At 34.1% G+C, this 20,439-nt stretch overlaps 1 protein-coding gene across 2 annotated transcripts; it reads right to left on the reverse strand.

The window, feature by feature from the left end:
• On the reverse strand, positions 1–14,259 carry LOC138314282 (hypoxanthine-guanine phosphoribosyltransferase-like). 2 transcript variants are annotated; one of them, XM_069254539.1, is made up of 6 exons: positions 14,079–14,259; positions 13,570–13,635; positions 12,779–12,879; positions 12,496–12,551; positions 6,925–7,001; positions 1–1,688 (listed from the first exon to the last, which is right to left on the reverse strand). In XM_069254539.1, the coding sequence occupies exons 1-6, from the start codon at positions 14,211–14,213 to the stop codon at positions 1,635–1,637; spliced, it is 489 nt and encodes a 162-aa protein (XP_069110640.1). In that variant the 5' UTR covers positions 14,214–14,259; the 3' UTR covers positions 1–1,634. The 2 variants fall into 2 exon arrangements, with proteins under 2 accessions (XP_069110640.1, XP_069110639.1); XM_069254538.1 differs by lacking the exon at positions 6,925–7,001 and adding an exon at positions 7,066–7,142.
• Positions 14,260–20,439: the final 6,180 nt, after the last annotated feature.

Here is a 20,439-nt window from a genome sequence, read left to right on the forward strand (position 1 = left end):
AACAATCAAGATCTTTAAGACACATGTGGATGTCTGATGCCTGGGACTATTGGTTGTTGAGAAGAAGTTGTTTACAGATTATAGCTCTTGCAATCTTCACTTGAACAACCTCTGCTAACTTTGCATCCTTTTTTTTTAGCGATATACATGTATTAAGTTCCATAGCCTTGTGGTTATTATAAACAGACGTTTAAAATACAAATTGTTTCCTATGCACAACATTTTTTAAGACAAAAGCAATAAGTTATTTTCATCTCATGACAAGTGACCAAATTACTGATTTGTCTTAATTTTGAGATTTAAAAAGAAGTGCAATGTATTAACTAAAAGATAATATTTGGCACACTCCATATTATGTTTTAGGACACCTAAAAGAATTGTTAGTTGTTTTAGTTACAAATAACTAAGGATGTTCCCTGTCTCAAATAAACAAAAGGCATTTGAAAATAGCTTGGGACTACAGGAACATGTACAAAATGTATAATTTGATTGACTGTTTAGTTATAAACACAAGGTTACTAGATCTTAATATATTTCAAATGTCCACGAACTTTCTTAAAATTATATATGTACATTTTAATGCATTTTAATTTCTGCAATTAAATCTTTAAGTTGTACTATATAATTAAAAATTTAACTATACTCAATTAATGAAATATGTGTTGCAAGATCATCGGATCTTCAATTCCTTATGTGATTTTAAGTACATAATAATTATCTTAAAGATGCTCCACCGCCGACAGAGCATAAATGATATCAATCAATTGAACAATTAATTGGTGTTTAATCGTGTATATATATATATACGTCTAATTAACACAAAAAATAGAATAAAATAATTTATTTCACCTTTGGTGCATGCGCAATCAGTACTTCATTCCATATAGGATAAAGTGTCACAGATTTTTTTCGGGATGCAATTAATTATTTTTCATATTTTTAACTTGAAGTAAAATTAGAAGCTCAAACTTTTCAATGGTGGTAATGGTGTAAAGTTAGTAACTTTTGTAACTGAAGAAAAATACTAAATCCTCTGCTCCTGTTTTTTATAGTGAACAAGTACCATTTGTCAGCGGTGGAGCATCTTTAAAGATAGATTTAATATGATATCAATATAAATCATAACATTCTTTGTCAAATACAATTATTTACCACTAAGATACCAAGTACATCATGTAATACTCGATATCATTAACTTCACTTTACAAACAAACAGTTCCACAAGGTCAATGTGAATGTGTGGGTTTCATGATCAATAACTTCTAATTCAATTTTCATATCACTGGATGGATCTTCAATATTGAAGAGTACTTCAAAGTCACCTTAATGTTTGCAGGTAATCAACGTCATTAGCACTTTTTCTTTGGTTGACTATCAAAAAGAAACACAAATCTTCTTTGTAAACTTTGAACAAGGTACTGGGTACAGTGTAAGTTGATATGATTGGTTGACTATGTTACAACAGTTCCTTGTGGAGTCCAAATGACCCCCGTTGTTGTTGGCAGTTTTGGCGTGAGAGCTTGAACACTGACATTTCTCCTGAGGATTTGGTCTGTCACATTGTGCTGAAGGTATACACTCAGAAGATCCAACTGCAATTCAAACATGCATTCTTTTCCTATTTCTAGCTGCCATCACTTTTGGGACGCATACTTTTTCTTTCCTACTTCATTCACAACGCATACATGCTGTAAAGAGAGAAAAAATAAAGATTGCATATACATATATATAGATCTACAGGTGAATTGCTAGAAAAATAATTGACTAAATGTGCATTGCAGCAACTTTTATTTCTTTAATTGTTCAGTTCTGGAAAAAAATTAATTCAACTAAGAATTTTATGATTACCCAGTATTATTAGTATTCAATGATTTAAATAACTTTTTGAAACTATTTGTGACAAGATTAAAGAACTCCTGTTCACAAGAAGCCATAGAGTATACTTCAATATATATCCAAAGATTTAGTTTTTTAAACATCATGAGATAGCTGAAAATTTTATCTAGAAATATATCGTTAACCTAGGTCATTAGGAAGGTTTTGTAGTCTTCTGTGGTGCTTGTACCAAGCTAGTCATGTAAACCATCAACATTACACAAACACATTTAATTAACGTATTTGCTGTAATGAGCGCCCAGGGTACTTAAAAATTTTTAACAAAGAGGGGCACTTACATCGATACAAATCATGAACGAAAAACCTCTGAAAAGGTCAGCAATATTTTAATTCTATCGGTACTGGGCATAGCACATTTATCTGTCAAAGTAAACACTTTTCTTTGAGATGCATCTTACGTCGTATTAGGATATGTTATTATTATTACACAATTGCAAAACATCGTAAAATCCATGGGATGGGGTGCTTTTATGTAACTCTCAACAGAAGGAGGGGCACTTATATTAGGTGAGGGGTGTTAAGTATGGCAAATAATTTAATTATAATTAGGTCATTAAGATTTTTGTACATAAAACTAAATTGATCACACATTCGTTTATTAACTGTACAACATCAAAAAGGTTAATCATTGAACAAGAAAACGATATCTGATGAACAAACATTAACATGTTGGATAAGACTGCAATCTGATAATTCAAAGAGACAAATTAAATGTTACATAGTAATTAATTGTCTGTTTACTAAAAATAGCAACCACTAGAAAAGAAAGGTTTCTGGTCAACAGTCCATCGTAAATGGAAAACACAAAACTTCAATAAATGAAAACAATTTCAACAATCAATAAATGCTTAAGCTACTTATAATGTCAATGACTTCAAATGAAAGGCAATGTTCCAAGATGAAAATCAATGATACCCATTGGAAAGCAATGTTCCCAATACCAGTATATCTACTATCCATATCCATCAGAGTTACTCCCCTTTGTCTCAATCTGTTGATACTGACGCTGACAGAATGAATGAGTGTTAGATTAAAATTTCCAGATGAAAAGCAAATGAATGTTACTAATGGAAAAGCAAGGTAATAGATGAAAAGTAATAAATAAAAGAAATGATCAACGTTTTCTAAAGGAAATCATTAGATTCATTACCATCCAAGGAAATCAATATAACCAAATGATAAAGAAATGTGATCCTAGTATGGGAAGCAATTCATTCAATGAATCTTGCCCAACGAAAAACAATTGTTCCCAAGTGAGGTATCCAGTTTATGCTACCAATTTAAGAGCAACACCCAAATAGAAACGAAGGGTAATTAACAATTTTACTGAGAGCTGGCAGACAATCAGAGAATTCAAACTGTATTGATAAACACAGCTAGTCTAACCAACACTCAAAACTTCACAAAAAATAACAAAAAGAAAACTTCATTAGTTCATAGTAATTGATTATACACCATAAGCATGATCAATGATAATGATTAAAAGAGTAAAAGATGAAACAGGAAGTTAATAATAAACATTTTTACAAGAAACATAAACAATAAGCAAAAGCCTGTTTCAAATTATCATAAAATGTAAGCAATACTTGTGTTTCGAGGTCGCTAACAAAACGACGTGGGTAAAGTACAATTTACTGTCGATTAGGCCCACCATCCAGTGATTGTGACGACATCATTAGACCATCCTCGATACTCCAGGGGTTCTGATCACTTACGATCTCTACACCCCTAGACTATCTCACAGTGAAATTCAAGGCAGCTCAGCGGAAAACATTTGACCAATCACAGGCCAGCAAAAATTTCCTTTGAAGACTACAGAGAGGGTGACGCCTAACATCAAAGCCACATAGTCAACCACAGTGTACCGTTATACGGCTCTTTTGATGTACATCAAACGACTAAATTACCTGTTCTGTTCTGTTGCCTCCAGTTTTACTATGATATAGTCCACGGGTGTAGAGATCGTAAGTGATCAGAACCCCTGGAGTATTGAGGATGTCATTTGACGTGAGTTTCATAATGTTATAATCACCAGAAGGTGGGGCAAATCAATGGTTAATTGTACTTTACCCACATTGTTTTGGGATCTCGAAATCCCTGTATTAAGGACAATTAGAGGGAAAGGTTTCTTTAATGACTATAATGTTTTCGTCCACGGTACTTTGTATTATTTTTTGTGTTTTCTTTTTAAATGTTATTCATACTTTATGAGGGAAAACCATTAAACATGTTATCCATATTGCAAAACAAGGTAAAGCATGTGATTTAAATGAGTAATTCAATGGCAACTACATACTGTTAAATGTAAAGTGTTTTAAATGCAAGTTCAAATGAATTATCCCTAGAAAATATGTCTTCTATTCAATGATAGTGATCTTTGACCTTTTGAATTGAAATTAGCAATTCCTAAGAAACCATTTTACTAAGGAATGTGTGTATGAAGTTCATCTTTGTCCAACTAAAAGGGAACTTATATCATCAAACAGTTATTATACATGCAGGCATGATTTTCTGTTTTTCAATTATCATTAAATTTAAATTTAAATCATTTCAATCAAAACTCCATTTGTACTTACCTGTTGCAAGTTTATATTGTGTATACAATGTATTGGAGGTCGTTTCAAAAGAAATTATGAGTTAATAATATAAGCAGATAATTTTAGTACTTAATGGTGAACATCAACATACATGTACATAATATTGACATAGAATATGTATTTAAGCAGTGGCTCTCATGCATTTTTGCTGCAAATACATTAACTTGTGACACAATATCATTATATATATATGGCAATTATATTCAAGCAATATGTGGTGATGAACCAGAGCTTTATATACATGTATTCAGGTGTGAAAAGATTAGTTAGCTTGCAATCAAACAGTTAAATATTTATCTATAAAGCAGAAATGAAACAAGTTACAAAAAATTGTTTAATATTAAGGTGTCTAACAATGAAATATCTTAAAAGTTAAATAATTCATAAGATTTTGTTTTCATTTGAGATAAATCAAAGAGGTAAAGTTTTTGAGTAGGAACCCCAAAAAAGTACTAAACTGTATTATGAATTCTTATAGCATTAGTAAGAATCATGAAAGTTAAAATGATTTTCTTTATAAAATGATTGATGAATTCAGCATTGGCATTTGAGAAGATGAATCGTAATCGTAGTAAAATGATATTCTTGAAGAAATGATCTTTTATAATTATTTCAATTATATTTTAGTTAAAGATAACTATTAAGCACTATATATAATTGATTATCAAACTACAATGCATATAGTGAATTCCTGAAGGTTCAAAGAATTGAAAGTAAAAAATCCCAATAACACAGACTCGAACATTCACCATTGATACCAATAAAGAAAGAGAAAAATATACTATGGGTTTTTTCAATTAGGAGGGCATAAGCAGGATTGAAAGCAGAATGATTTGAAATAAAATGAAACCACGAAGCGGGAATGTACATCATCATTACACATAAGAGTAAACTACACATTTACACCAACAGAAAGAGCTTTTTTAGAATGAATAAGTAATTCAACACTGAAGGGAGGAAATCAGAGGCAAAAACAAAGGGAGTTAATTTTAAATTATTATGATAAATGTATAGTGTGTAGTACTAAAGTTCAACAACAGAGAGAGAACTTAAGAGATACTTTATAGCATCTCACACCAAGGGCAATGATTATGTAGGTACTCAAAACCTTTTTTCTAATCACAGTAAACAATATTGTATAGGTTCTACATGATCGAATGTTCATTATTTGAACACTGATAAAGATTTTTATTGAATGTTGGTGTGAATATGTATAGCCCATACCAAATCAGATTTGAGTGATACATGTATGCATATGTTGTCTTAAGCATGAATTTTTGTTTTATTTGTTAACACAATGCGAGATGATTGAGCTGAAAAAGGCAAAAATAAAGGCATTGATGAGGGGAAGATTTCAGCTACAATTATACAGCAGTAAACAATGACCAGACCAATGACCGTATCCCCATGTCCAAATGATTTGATGATTTTTTCTTAGCTAATAAGAACAAATAATTTTTTTTATACATTACCTCTTATTAGCTGCACTCGCATATTTTAACATTTTAAACCAAAACAAGTTACAAATATCATACTTTTTATCACAGAATTACTTTAGAACTTCTCCAAACTGTCAATTAATATATCCTCGAGGATTAATGCGACAGATGTAAGGATTTTATACATTGAGGTCTTAATGATCAAACTTATCTAGAAATCTCAAAATATACATCAGGTTTTAATTTCTTTTAATTATAAAATTTCAGATAATCTCTACAATTACCTGTAAATTACATCTGTATGATGATAAAAACAAATTTGCAATAAAAATTTCCAAAATAATGAAAATATCAAGAAAATGTTGCTAAACAAACAGCTTAATTTTCAGAGCAATTCATATACACACACACATATTTTCTCATTGTCAGATTGTGTAAAATCGTAGATTTGTTCTCCAACAGTATAACCATAAAAATATTGCAAAATATACCATCAGCAAAATAACATGTATAGTATAGCAAATACTATAGGCCTCATATTATAATAATTCAAAAGCAAGATGTGATTATCTCCCTTGGCATTGGATATATCAACGGTAGTTTTAAAGAGAAGCTTAAAGATTCTGTGATAGCACTGTAGTCAACCTAATGAGCACACATGTATTTAAGTTAATAAGTACACAATGTGTTTACAAGAACGCATTTACAGAGGAAAATTTCTATGCAAAATAATACAATCTACTGCATGAGGGGAAATAGTAGATTAGAGTTTCTTTTGTTGAAAAATTAGAAATCACTTTTGCAGAAGAGTAAATATAAAAGGCAAAACAAGTCAATGTAACTGTTCCGATAGTTTTAAACATCCACTTTTCCTGCACATAATTAGGCTTTGACTTCAGAATTATATAGGTGTGCTTATTAGGTGAAATGCAGTGATTAAGTATGACATCTATCTTGTTGTTATCAAACTGCCTGTTCATTCCACTACTCACGTTCAGGTCGCGGTACATTTCATTGTAGTCCAATGCATAGCCTACAATGAACTCATCAGGAAGTTCAAATGCTGTATCTGAAAAGTAGAGCAAACGCCAACCTATTTAGATACAGTCTGTTGTCATATCTACGGTACTCACATTGAGATCCCGGAAATATTCGTTGTAGTCTATTGCGTATCCGACTATAAACTCGTCGGGAATCTCAAAGCCTGTGTCTGTAATGCAACAAGAGGCATTTTAAACAATGTACAATCAATTAACAGATAGCCACTAGATGTATTGTGTATTAATTGTCCTCATACAGAATTGAGAGTGAATACCTCAAATATGGTCCAATATAAATATTTATCCTGCAACTGTTCCACATATATACTAACCGATAACTACTGCCGTATAAACTTGGCTTTATCCGTCAATACCAAATGCTTTATCTGTCAATACCATCGAGTGAATTTGTTCCACATATGACAGAACTTTTTCTAACTTGACCGAAAACTTTAATTATCTGGTGAATGAAACGTCATCCAGGCCCACTAAAAAGGTGACGTCACATTCACCAGAGTGACGTATTTTTACTATATCGAAAATCTCCCATGGCGGCGCCGTCTTTTTCTTGGCTCATGGCAACAGTATATAGTAAAATAATTATGTGATGGGTAATTATTGTTTTTTTTAAGTATTTTCCTATTGCTTTAGTGATATTACACACTGAATAGAATTACTAATTGGTACTGTTTGCTAATGCGCTTATATATTTCCCTCTGAAGTAAAAAGGAGTACACTCTCATTTGGTTTAGTGAATGAATCTTTTCCTCCGCATCAAAGAAGCGTCTTGCTTCGAGCAAAACCAAGTAAATAACCGGCAATTTACTTTCGTTTTGAATGTCATAAAAGTTGCAGGATAAACAGAATGCACGGTTTGTATGTTGCAATACAAGGTTTATTTTGGTGCTTGATACGGAAAACCGAAATGACTCAGCACAGCCTCGTCATCTCGGCTTTCCTAAGTCTCGCAAAAAATTAACCTTGTATTTTAAGATATTATAACCATGAATTCTCAATGAACTCTATATCTATCTAAGTCTATACTTCTAAAGCTGTCCCATAAATAAATGGTATACATGTTATTGATTTTGTTGCTTAATTACGTACAATATTTATGGACAACCTTGGATAAATCAGCCCATAATGATATAAATATGTAGTTCTAAAGCTATGCAATATAATTATGGAAAAGAACCATCGAGCTACATCCTATAAGGTATTAATGCCTTACTTTGTGTCATAATTTTATGAAAGGTTGGTCCAAATTTCATTTTTTCAAGCACCTCCTTATTTTTTCTTCTTCATTTTTGCAAGTGCACTGGGTACTTTTTGAGCGCTTATCGGAGCAAATACAGTATCAAAAATGTGTATCTACCTAAATGACATAGATTTTTAATCAGACATCATTGCTAGAGCTAGTATATAATATCACAGCATTATTACCTAATATCAATCAATGTAACCATATACATGCAAATATAAAATCTGATGACAAGTCGCCATGCTATCAGATATTGGTGCAGATGGTTCTGGTGTAGAATCAGCAGGGAAACATAGAATATTTGTATCATCCAAAGATTGGTGCAGTACATACTGACTGTTACAGTATTTTTGGTACAAAAACGTCAAAATTTCCCCACGCCAAAATATTGCAATTAATTTACGGTATTGATTAATATTGCCTGTTCTAATTACAATATAATATTATATATATATATATACAGAACATTAATTAATATGCATATATTATATATATATACTATAACTACCAATACATACGGATATCAGTACATTGAGATAATTATCTATTTTGACACCAACATATAGTTGTAGGGGTTGATTATCATTATTGATCTATATATATAGTGTTAGAGATATATATTGTGTACGTGCAGTTTCTGACATAAATCCCGACACCCACGTTAGTGTAATTAATTTTCCTATATTGATTCATTGAAAGCATGCCTCAATGAAACGCATCCAAAAATAGCGAGGTGAATCTATTATTGATTAACGGTTACATAATAAATCTGGGATACAATGGATGTATACATCAACGTTATCTGATTATCTGAACATTTCCTTATTCATGCAGTCTCGAGATGATTTGCTCCTCTGATATATTGTCACATTCAGGAACAAGCTCGTAGAATTCGATTTATGCATGCCTTTATTATTAGTAGATTAAATAAAGAGAAAAGTCAAAATGTAGGTCACAGTGACCTGTTTTTGACACTAATAGACCTGTTGAAAAGCAAATTGTAGGTCTGTTACAAGTATCCGGGCACAGGTTGGCTAATAAGGGATGTAGTCTGGCCCTGAAAATGTGTACCTAGGTACCTGCCTTAATTATATATGTCTGTATATATACGTAAAACTCAAAATAAGGAAGTACAAAATCTCACTCATTTGTTCTGTTTTCACTCACAAAGGATGAAACTCCATCTGTTCAGAACATGTTTTCATTTAATAAGCAACAAAACCTACCATTTTTTATTTCGATCAGGAGAACTTATATATGTTTCACTGAAGTCATGATAACAAGAGAGACTGTCCCTATTATGAAGACGTCACTCTTTTGTACCTCCTGTTGTGCATGTGCTGGAGAACAACTCATATGTGCGACGGATGACAGGCTGGTTAGCTCTGTTATGTTATATTAGCTTATGATTATACAAAAAGTTCACAAATATTACACAAATTGATGATTAAAAATGGATACAATATTGTTAATAGAAGAGAACTTCACCCTGATGAATAATCATGACTGCGTTGTGAATCAAAACTCTTGTAATCTGCAGGTAGTCTCACACAGCAATAAAAGATAAATATATTTGGGTACTCTAGGAAAAAAATATCACCTGTGACAGCCATTATAAACTGTGCAGTTGTCAGTATAATGTGACCTGGTGGGGTATGTTGTCAGCATAATGTGACCTGGTGGGGTGAGTTGTCAGCATAATGTGACCTGGTGGGGTGAGTTGTCAGCATAATGTGACCTGGTGGGGTGTGTTGTCAGTATAATGTGACCGGGTGGGGTGTGTTGCTCTGTACGTGTCTTTGGCAACATGCTTCAATGATATAGCACTATAAAAAGGGCAAGAGTTCCACTATACAAGAAGACACAACACCAATATACCGCAGTCTCCCAAAACAAGCACCTCACACTACATACACGTTGTGCACCGCATACATGGTCGAATGTCCTTACATGACCTTGGCTGTTAATAGGTCGTTAATTGATCAAACAAACAAACAAACAAACAATTTGTGCAAGTAAAGGTGGACAGGGGGACACAACTCGAAAAAACCTTTCCCACAAAACAAATAGATCAAATTTGATTGCTTCATGCTGACAGTTCATCACAATACAAAACAAGAAACACTCTACACCAAAATTAATTGCATTCTCAATTTCACCAAAACCATGGTTCCATATGCTCAAATTTCAATTTACTTCTTACAGTGTTCTGTAAACTCCATCAATTTCAACATCTCAAAAGTATCATCATTAATACATGTAATGTTAAAGAGGATGCAGGTATTTGGAAGCCAAGTGGCACAATTATAGTGAATAGAATCCCTTTTGTAGAAACAAGTTTATATTTCTGAAACAATCTGTAAGCTTCATTTAATAGTCAATTTTACCAAAAGTAAATTGTTTTATTGATCAATTTTATTTCAAAGTCACTTAAATTAAATCACAAAGGAGATTTTTCTTGGATTGAGTCATAGAGGTAAGACCAAAGTGGCATAAGATGTCATTATAGCTGGCAGAATAAATGTCAACATTTCCAGTATTATTTGGCTATTCATTAGCTGGCAGAATGAATGTCAAAATTCCCAGTCTAATTAGATTATTCACTAGCTAGCAGAAAAAAAGTCAACATTTCCAGTATTATTAGGCTATTCACTAGCTGGCAGAATGAATGTCAAAATTTCCAGTATAATTAGATTATTCACTAGCTAGCAGAAAGAAAGTCAACATTTCCAGTATAATTAGGCTATTCACTAGCTGGCAGAACGAAAGTCAACTTTTCCAGTATTATTAGGCTATTCACTAGCTGGCAGAATGAATGTCAAAATTCCCAGTATAATTAGATTATTCACTAGCTGGCAGAATGAAAGTCAACATTTCCAGTATTATTAGGCTATTCACTAGCTGGCAGAATGAAAGTCAAAATTTCCAGTATTATTAGTATTCACTAGCTAGATTAGGCTATTCACTAGCTGCAGAAAGAAAGTCAACATTTCCAGTATTATTAGGCTATTCACTAGCTGGCAGAATGAAAGTCAACATTTTCAAATATTACATTAGGCTATTCATAGCTGGCGGTTTAGAGAGGGTTCGGTTTGGAGAAGTGAACCGAATACCGATCATCACGCGGATTTAATCGATCGGAAGTCGTTTTTTTTACATTAGTGCACCGCACGTATGCCTAGTGTTTGTTAAAACCCGACCGATATTGATTGTTAATGTGAATGTTATCACAAAAGAGAGAATCATACGTTTAAAAGGAATGGATTACAGGAAACTTGACTTTGTTACCGCTTATAAACGTAGTTTAGTTAGTTAGTTTGCGTGAATGTTCTTGGGGATGTTCTCGTCTGCAACCTACATATGACCGATCGCTTCCGGTTACGTCAAGAATCAAATTTAATGGTCTAATTACACGATGATCAGTCGATGCCGGTCATTATATGACATAGTCATTTTCTAAAACAATACATGGCTTCGGCTTCTTCATACAGATAATTTACGTTATCCGACAACTACATATGTCAATAAAAAAACCCGTGTGATTTGAATACGAAACTTTCTCTTTATTACTAGCTCTGCTTGTTTTCCTACAGTAAACAAACCGCGTGCACATGGTAGACCTTCGTTAGATATCTAAACAATAGGCATGATTAAATAATTACACCACCATCTCGGGTATAATTACCGTGTACCTATAGCCTTGACATCTGTTTACATGCCCAAGGACATGGCATGCAACAACTATGGTACAGGTACGTGTGTATTTCACGGTTGGTTGATCAGACCTCAATGCAATCTATCGGTGTCGCTCAGGTAAGGCCAGTTTTCAGAAGTGTATTTTTAGTTACATTTGACTATTCCGATCTCAAATCGGTCCGGTATTCGGAATTGGGAGGGATCGGTTTTGGGAAGATTTATATACTATTAATAAAGAGGAATTCATTCCGTACATGACATGCATGTTCGGTTTCTAGAGGTGATCGGTTTTGAGAAGGTATTAGGTATTAGGCTATTCACTAGCTGGCAGAATGAATGTCAAAATTCCCATTATTAATTAGATTATTCACTAGCTAGCAGAAAGAAAGTCAACATTTCCAGTATAATTAGGCTATTCACTAGCTGGCAGAACGAAAGTCAACATTTCCAGGGCTATTAGGCTATTCATTAGCTGGCAGTTCACGAAAAAAAATCTCCATTTTCAGCCTATTCCCTATCATTTGTTTAAATGTTTAATCCCACAAACTTCCTACATTTCTACTTACAGTCAGGTCTATACCCCAAAATGGCCGATCTTCTCACCGTTCTCTTCACACATAAACTGAAATCGACAAATAAAGACTTAAAGTAAGAACTCACTCATCAATACATCAAACTGATAATCTACAGTGTGCATTCATCATTTTTATTAATTTAGAGAAAAGGTAGAAGAAGCAGAATATTGCTATCACAAAACAAAACATACTGGGTCATCTGAACAGGATACATACATTATTAAATATCTTTGATATATAATTTAATACCTTTTAAAGTGTTCAAAAACCTCACCTTGCAACTTTCACCATTTTACATTCAAACTGTTTTAGATGTTCAAGAAGTCGTTCCATTGTCCTACCAGTGTCTACAATGTCTTCTACAATTAGCACATTCTGGAAATATAAACAGACAGATTTGAAAATTGTAAAGCATTGAACATTTATGACTTCACACATCTACAGGATATTGCTTAAGATGTTTTGTCAGTTTTAACTCTATTGTATATCATTTAAAATGCTAAGCTTAAAATTAGAAAATGTTCAATTTGTAGTTTCCTTTTATGACATGAATAATAGACATTCTATAAGATACACGAAACATAATTATCTTCTTTTAGTTTATACTGTTACCTGATGTTGAATTCTTGTTCTTTTATCACATTAGTATGTATTTAATGTCTTAAGAGTTATCTACCCTTGTATCGAGTTATCTCCCTTACTGCTACTAGAGTATCAGCCAAGTTTCAATTGTCATCTCTATTCTTTAGATGGCTTACATAGTACTTACCATTAATTTGGTACTTTTCTATATGTCTTGGGAGTTATCTACTCTTATCTCGAGTTATCTCCCTTACTGACATTTATATAGTAAATCTCAGTAGCTATCTCTATTCTTTAGATTACTTAATTACCATTAATTTGGTAATTTCTCATTTTTTTTTTAATTAACAAATTATAACTTTTGAAAGAAAAAGGAAACTATTTATGTATGATTATTTAACATCGTATGCTTGATTCTTGATGTATTTTGAAGTCAAAATAATGGAATGATGATATGTGATGTTTTTAGCTGAATTCATTTACCTTGCCCTTGAGATTTTCTAAACTATCACCTCCAATCACTTCTATTTTGCCGCTAGATTGGTCATCCTGGAAAATTTCGATTAAATACAGTCTTTATGTACAATTCAATGCTTAAAATAAAGATAAGAAAGCTAAAGCACTTTCTATAATAGCAAATGTGAAGCTGTGAAAGTGATACAAAATTTGAGTACATACTAAAGATTTCATTTTAATTTAAAATTGATGCAATTATCTTATCACATCATAGCAGAATATCTTTATGCTAATGATGCTTATTCTACAAATACATTTATAATCATATCAAAATTTGTCAACCTTTTACTAAATTGTAAAATCCAATGATTAAAAGAATTCTTAACTACACTTACTTGAATTTTCTATTGTCATAATGTGTATATATTCAGTAAAGAAATGCTAATTTCATTTATCAAGAAGTGAAAATAATCGTGATAAAGCTTGAAATGCAATGAATAAACTCCACATGCCTTTTTTCATAATAACACACATACCACGTAGCTTCTAAGACGTATAAAGTCCACAGCCAAAGGAAGCGGTTTTTCCATATGGCTATTCATCTGTTTTATCCTGTCTAATAAATCTGTGAAGAATTTGTAACCCCCTTTTAACACACACAGCGCCACCATTCCTTCTGATGAAAAGTCTCGTACAATGTCTTGTGCTAATCGCTCAATTCTGAAACATCATAGAACAAACATATTATTTAGACATACCGTATTCTGCCCAATAAGCGCCTAGGGTGCTTCAAAAATTGAAGCAAATAAGTGAGCACTTAATAGAAACAAATTTGAACTAGACATTCATAAAACTATTCTACAAAGTAAGCCATAAATCAATTTGCAAAAGAAATCAGTAAGGAAATCAACACATTTTTGTATTTTCAGTCTGCATTTAATTTGAAGAAAGTGACATTGAAGGCTAAAAAAGAATAAGGGATGCTTATTGGGTCAAATACAGTACTTATACATAGTTCTTTGACTAATATAAGCAGGGCTCTATAAAAATAATTCAGATAATTTTTCAATTCTTTTGTAATTATGAAACCCTTTAGGGAACTATATTGAATTATAAACAATATATAATTATTAAGTCTCAAAATGGTATTGTATAAGCATATACATTCAACTAGGGTTATTTTCCCTATATTCATGTTTTACTGATTTTGAAATCTGTCAATTCAAAACGCCAGCAAAATATTTTGAATTTCACTGTGTTAGGCAAAAGTGCTAACATTGCGTAAATAGGGATCGGTTAATCGAAAATTTAAAGAGCTATACAATAACCCAGGACTTTCCTGTCATTTTTGTGTCCCTTTTTATCTCCATCCCCTTCCTCCAACTCCACCTCTCGACTCACCTGGCCTTTCTAAATATGACCCCCAAAAGTATTAGTAACTGCATGAAGACTGACTTTTCTTTTTTAATACAAAATGGAAGCCCATCAATCTATTACTAGTGAGTCCATACTGTATGATAGCCCCTTACTAACAGCCTCCCATCCCCCTATGGTAACACATGATTGACTTACCTGTTTAATACCTCCTCCCCCTATGGTAACACATGATTGACTTACCTGTCCTTTAATACCTCCTCCCCCTATGGTAACACATGATTGACTTACCTGTCCTTTAATACCTCCTCCCCCTATGGTAACACATGATTGACTTACCTGTCCTTTAATACCTCCTCCCCCTATGGTAACACATGATTGACTTACCTGTCCTTTAATACCTCCTCCCCCTATGGTAACACATGATTGACTTACCTGTCCTTTAATACCTCCTCCCCCTATGGTAACACATGATTGACTTACCTGTCCTTTAATAACCTACTCCTCCAATGGTAAACCTGACCTCCCCTCCCCTATGGTAACACATGATGGACTTACCTGTCCTTTAATACCTCCTCCCTCAATGGTAACACATGATTGACTTACCTGTCCTTTTAATACTTACCTGTCCTTTATTCCCTCCCCAATGGTAACACATGATTGACTTACCTGTCCTTTAATACTTTCCTCCCCCTATGGTAACACATGATGGACTTACCTGTCCTTTATTACCTCCTCCCCCAATTGGTAAAACATGATTGAACCTTACCTGCTTCCTTTAATTACCTCCTCCCCCTATGGTAACACATGATTGACTTACCTGTCCTTTAATACCTCCTCCCCCAATGGTAACACATGATTGACTTACCTGTCCTTTAATACCTCCTCCCCCTATGGGTAACACATGATTTTGGACTTACCTGTCCTTTAATACCTCCTCCCCCCAATGGTAAACACATGATTGACTTACCTGTCCTTTAATACCTCCTCCCCCTATGGTAAAACATGATTGACTTACCTGTCCTTTATTACCTCCTCCCCCTATGGTAACACATGATTGACTTACCTGTCCTTTATTACCTCCTCCCCCAATGGTAACACATGATTGACTTACCTGTCCTTTAATACCTCCTCCCCCTATGGTAACACATGATGACTTACCTGTCCTTTATTATTTTCTGTCCTCTCCCCTATGGTAACACATGATTGATCCCCCCCCCCCCCCCCTTACCCTGTCCTTTAATACCTCCTCCCCCAATGGAAAAACATGATTGACTTACCTGTCCTTTAATACCTCCTCCCCCTATGGTAACACATGATTGACTTACCTGTCCTTTATTACCTCCTCCCCCCACATGGTAACAACACCATGATTGACTTACCTGTCCTTTAATACCTCCTCCCCCTAATGGTAACACATGATTTGACTTACCTGTCCTTTAATACCTCCTCCCCCTAGGTAACACATGATGGATGGACTTACCTGTCCTTTAATACCTCCTCCCCCTATGGTAACACATGATTGACTTACCTGTCCTTTAATACCTCCTCCCCCCTATGGTAACACATGATTGACTTACCTATGTAAACCTATTTAATACCTCCTTTATTACTCCTCCCCTAATGGTAACACATGATTGACTTACCTGTCCTTTAATAACTCCTCCCCCTAATGTAACAACGATGGACTTACCTGTCCTTAATACCTCCTCCCCCTATGTAACACATTGGACTTACCTGTCCTTTTAATCCTCCTCCCCCTATGGGATTACTACTCACCTATGGGTAACACATGATGGATCTTACCTGTCCTTTAATACCCTCCTCCCCCTATGGTAACACATGATTGACTTACCTGTCCTCCTTTAATACCTCCTCCCACTATGGTCAACATACATGATGGACTTTCCCTCGTCCTTTAATACCTCCTCCCCCTATGGTAAACACATGATTGACTTACCTGTCCTTTAATACCTCGCTCCCCCTATGGTAACACATGGGATTGACTTACCTGTCCCTTTAAAATACCTCCTTTATTCCCCCTATGGTAACACATGATTGACTTACCTGTCCTTTAATTACCTCCTCCCCTATGGTAACACGATGATTGGGGACTTACCTGTCCTTTATTACCTCCTCCCCCTATGGTAAACACATGATTGACTTACCTGTCCTTTAATACCTCCTCCCCCCTATGGTAACACATGATCTGACTTACCTGTCCTCTTAATAATACCTCCTCCCCCTATGGTAAACACATGTTGGACTTACCTGTCCTTTAATACCTCCTCCCCCTATGGTAACACATGATTGACTTACCTGTCCTTTAATACCTCCTCCCCCTATGGTAACACATGATTGACTTACCTGTCCTTTAATACCTCCTCCCACCTATGGTAACACATGATTGACTTACCTGTCCTTTAATACCTCCTCCCCATATGGCCTAGTGGTAACACATGATTGACTTACCTGTCCTTTAATACCTCCTCCCCCTAGAAAAACATGATTGACTTACCTGTCCTTTATTACCTCCCTCCCCCTATGGATAACACATGATTGACTTACCCTGTCCTTTAATACCTCCTCCCCTATGGGTAACACATGATGACTTACCTGTCCATTTATTACCTCCTCCCCAATGGTAACACATGATTGACTTACCTGTCCTTTAATACCTCCTCCCCCTATGGTAAACACATGATTGACTTACCTGTCCTTTAATTTACCTCCTCCTCCCCCTATGGTAACACATGATTGACTTACCTGTCCTTTAATACCTCCTCCCCCTATGGTAACACATGATTGACTTACCTGTCCTTTAATACCTCCTCCCCCAGGATGGTAAACACAGAATTGGACTTACCTGTCCTTTAATACCTCCCTCCCCCTATGGTAACACATGATTGACTGTCCTTTTTACCTGGTCCTTTTAATACCTCCTCCCCCTATGGTAACACCTGATTGACTGACCCTGTCCTTTAGCCCGCCATCTCGTCTGTCCAATATGAATTTTGGTTTCATGTGTTCTTGCACATGGCCATCTGATACAGATATTCTGACACTATTTTTCGTATTTGAAATTAAAAGACGCATCAATAATACTATGTTTCACTAGCTGTTTGACCCATTGGAATGGCGCATTGCAGTGAGTAGATCCTTTGGATTGTTATGTGTTGTTTTTGCACAACCTGACGTATATTTTTTGTCTAGAAATTCATGATTTTGTGCTCACAACACTTGGACCATAATAATCACATGAAGAGTAAATAACTTGATCACATCTGTTGAGAGGTGAAGCAAACCTTGGAAATTCTAGTCAATTGAACCATCTTAGCCAACCATGGACCCCTGGGACATAATGATAAATTAAAAGAATATTCATGGGTTATTTTCCCCATATTACTGGCAAAATTTACATTGAAATCAAGATTTTGGAGAAGAATTACAATGTAAATTGAGTTATACATGTAGTGAACGACGCACGACCACGACGCACGACGGACGACGGACGACGACGGACAAAAGGCGATTAGAATAGGTCACTTGAGACTTCGTCTCAGGTGACCTAAAAATGCATAAAATAAATAGAATATTCTGGTTTTTTTCCCCCATATTACTGGTAGTCATCAAGAACAAGAATATCATCTAACATGTAGAGCTGTCATCGATACAAATGATATTGAAGTATTGATGATTTTCATCTTCCGATATCAGTTTCTATTTTTCGAAATCGATACAATGACCGAAATTGTACTTGATGACCTACCTATGACTTAGTAATGTTGGAATTTCAAATGCCGACGAATTATGTATTATTTTTTTACAGTCTACCAACTTAATATATTTTGTAAGGTTCCTGATCATTTTAACTCAATGAATTTTTAACATTTACCATGAATTATATATTAAAAATACTCGGCAATAGTTCCGAGTGATGTGCATTGTTTCTGTTCATAAACCGATTATGTAATATACAAAACGACTGTTTCCAGATTTAATCTTTTTCAACGCTAGAATTTTAGGCTGTTTTACTTGCTCTTTGCAAGTAGATATACCAGAATAGAAAGTGACCAAAAATTTGTAAAATTTGAGCCCTTTTTTTCTCAACAATACGATTGTTTCAATACATATCAATAAATTGGGGTATTTTATATCAATGACAGCTCTAGTTAAAGCACTTACTCTATAGGAAACACTGATAATCGTTGATCTACAGAGATATCTAATTATACAGCTACAACTATATACAACTAATTACTTGTTGTTCATTTTAAGTGTAAATAATTTACCTATTTATCAAATAAACGAAACAATATCTATTTGCCTGCAGTTTACATGTATGTGGGGGGTCAAATGGAGGTGCAAAATGCCAACACTGCCTATTCGAATACTCCAGTTATTTGAATATTTTCTTCTGGAAAATGACTTATTCAAATAAGCGGAATCCTCTGTATAAAAAAAAAATTTCTGCATGTATTTTTGAAGTTGAGAGACACATGTGCTGTGAAATGTTTAACATATTTTACTACAATGTTTAATATCTATTTCATAAAAAATACGCTTATTGATAAAGTGATGACTGACAAAATTGAATATTACACATACTAGGTAATTCCGGTTTAAATTGTGTTTTTTTCTGTTTCGAGTCACAGAGTCATAGTGGATCAGATAACCTTTCTGACAAATTTTTGTTTTGTTTTAATTTGATCTTTCTAAAACACGTGGTGACGGTGACCTATAGATGTAGTGAATGATATAAATACCAGCTGGTATATACATGTATATCGGTAGATGTATATAACACTGTAGTTTTATTTAATGTCACTGCAAAACAAAACCACACTCATAATTAGGATACTGTACTTCGATACCCATACCTACATACCTGTATATATAGGGCTCGGAATCACTAACACCAGCAGGTATATAATATAATATATATGGTAACTTAATACTAAAATCAATACATCTCTAATTCATTTTAATAATTTTCCAGACCTACATTATACAGATTTCATTTTACCACAGAAGGTCAGATATGGGCCTTGATCACTGAACATAAATAAAACTACATCAAATTGAACATCAATATTTAACATGACAATATACCGTATTCGACCAAATAAGCGCCTATGTGCTTAAGCCATAAGCGTCCCCTTTCTGAGGCCTCAATTTCAATTGTCAAGGCATAAAGACCAAAACTACTTAAAACTATAGTTTTTGCAATAATTTCATCATATTAGTACCTTTTCAATTGTTCAATTGTATGCCCTCAGGCCAGGGCACTTATTGGGTTGAATACTGTACTCGGAATTGAGAGGGTTTAACAGTAGCATATATAATCAGTGATTTTCTCATAGTTGGTACAAATAGTATTGGTTACCATATAGATTAGTGTTTGTTTACATACATCTACCTGGTACATTTTGTATATTAAACATGATCTACTGTATTTCGAGGGGAATGTTTAACCCATTTTTTTCCTATAAACAGGACTTCCCCTTATACAAGGTACAAATA

Source organism: Argopecten irradians, chromosome 2 (genome assembly GCF_041381155.1).
Source record: "Argopecten irradians isolate NY chromosome 2, Ai_NY, whole genome shotgun sequence".
In the NCBI taxonomy this organism is placed as follows: Eukaryota; Metazoa; Mollusca; class Bivalvia; order Pectinida; family Pectinidae; genus Argopecten; species Argopecten irradians.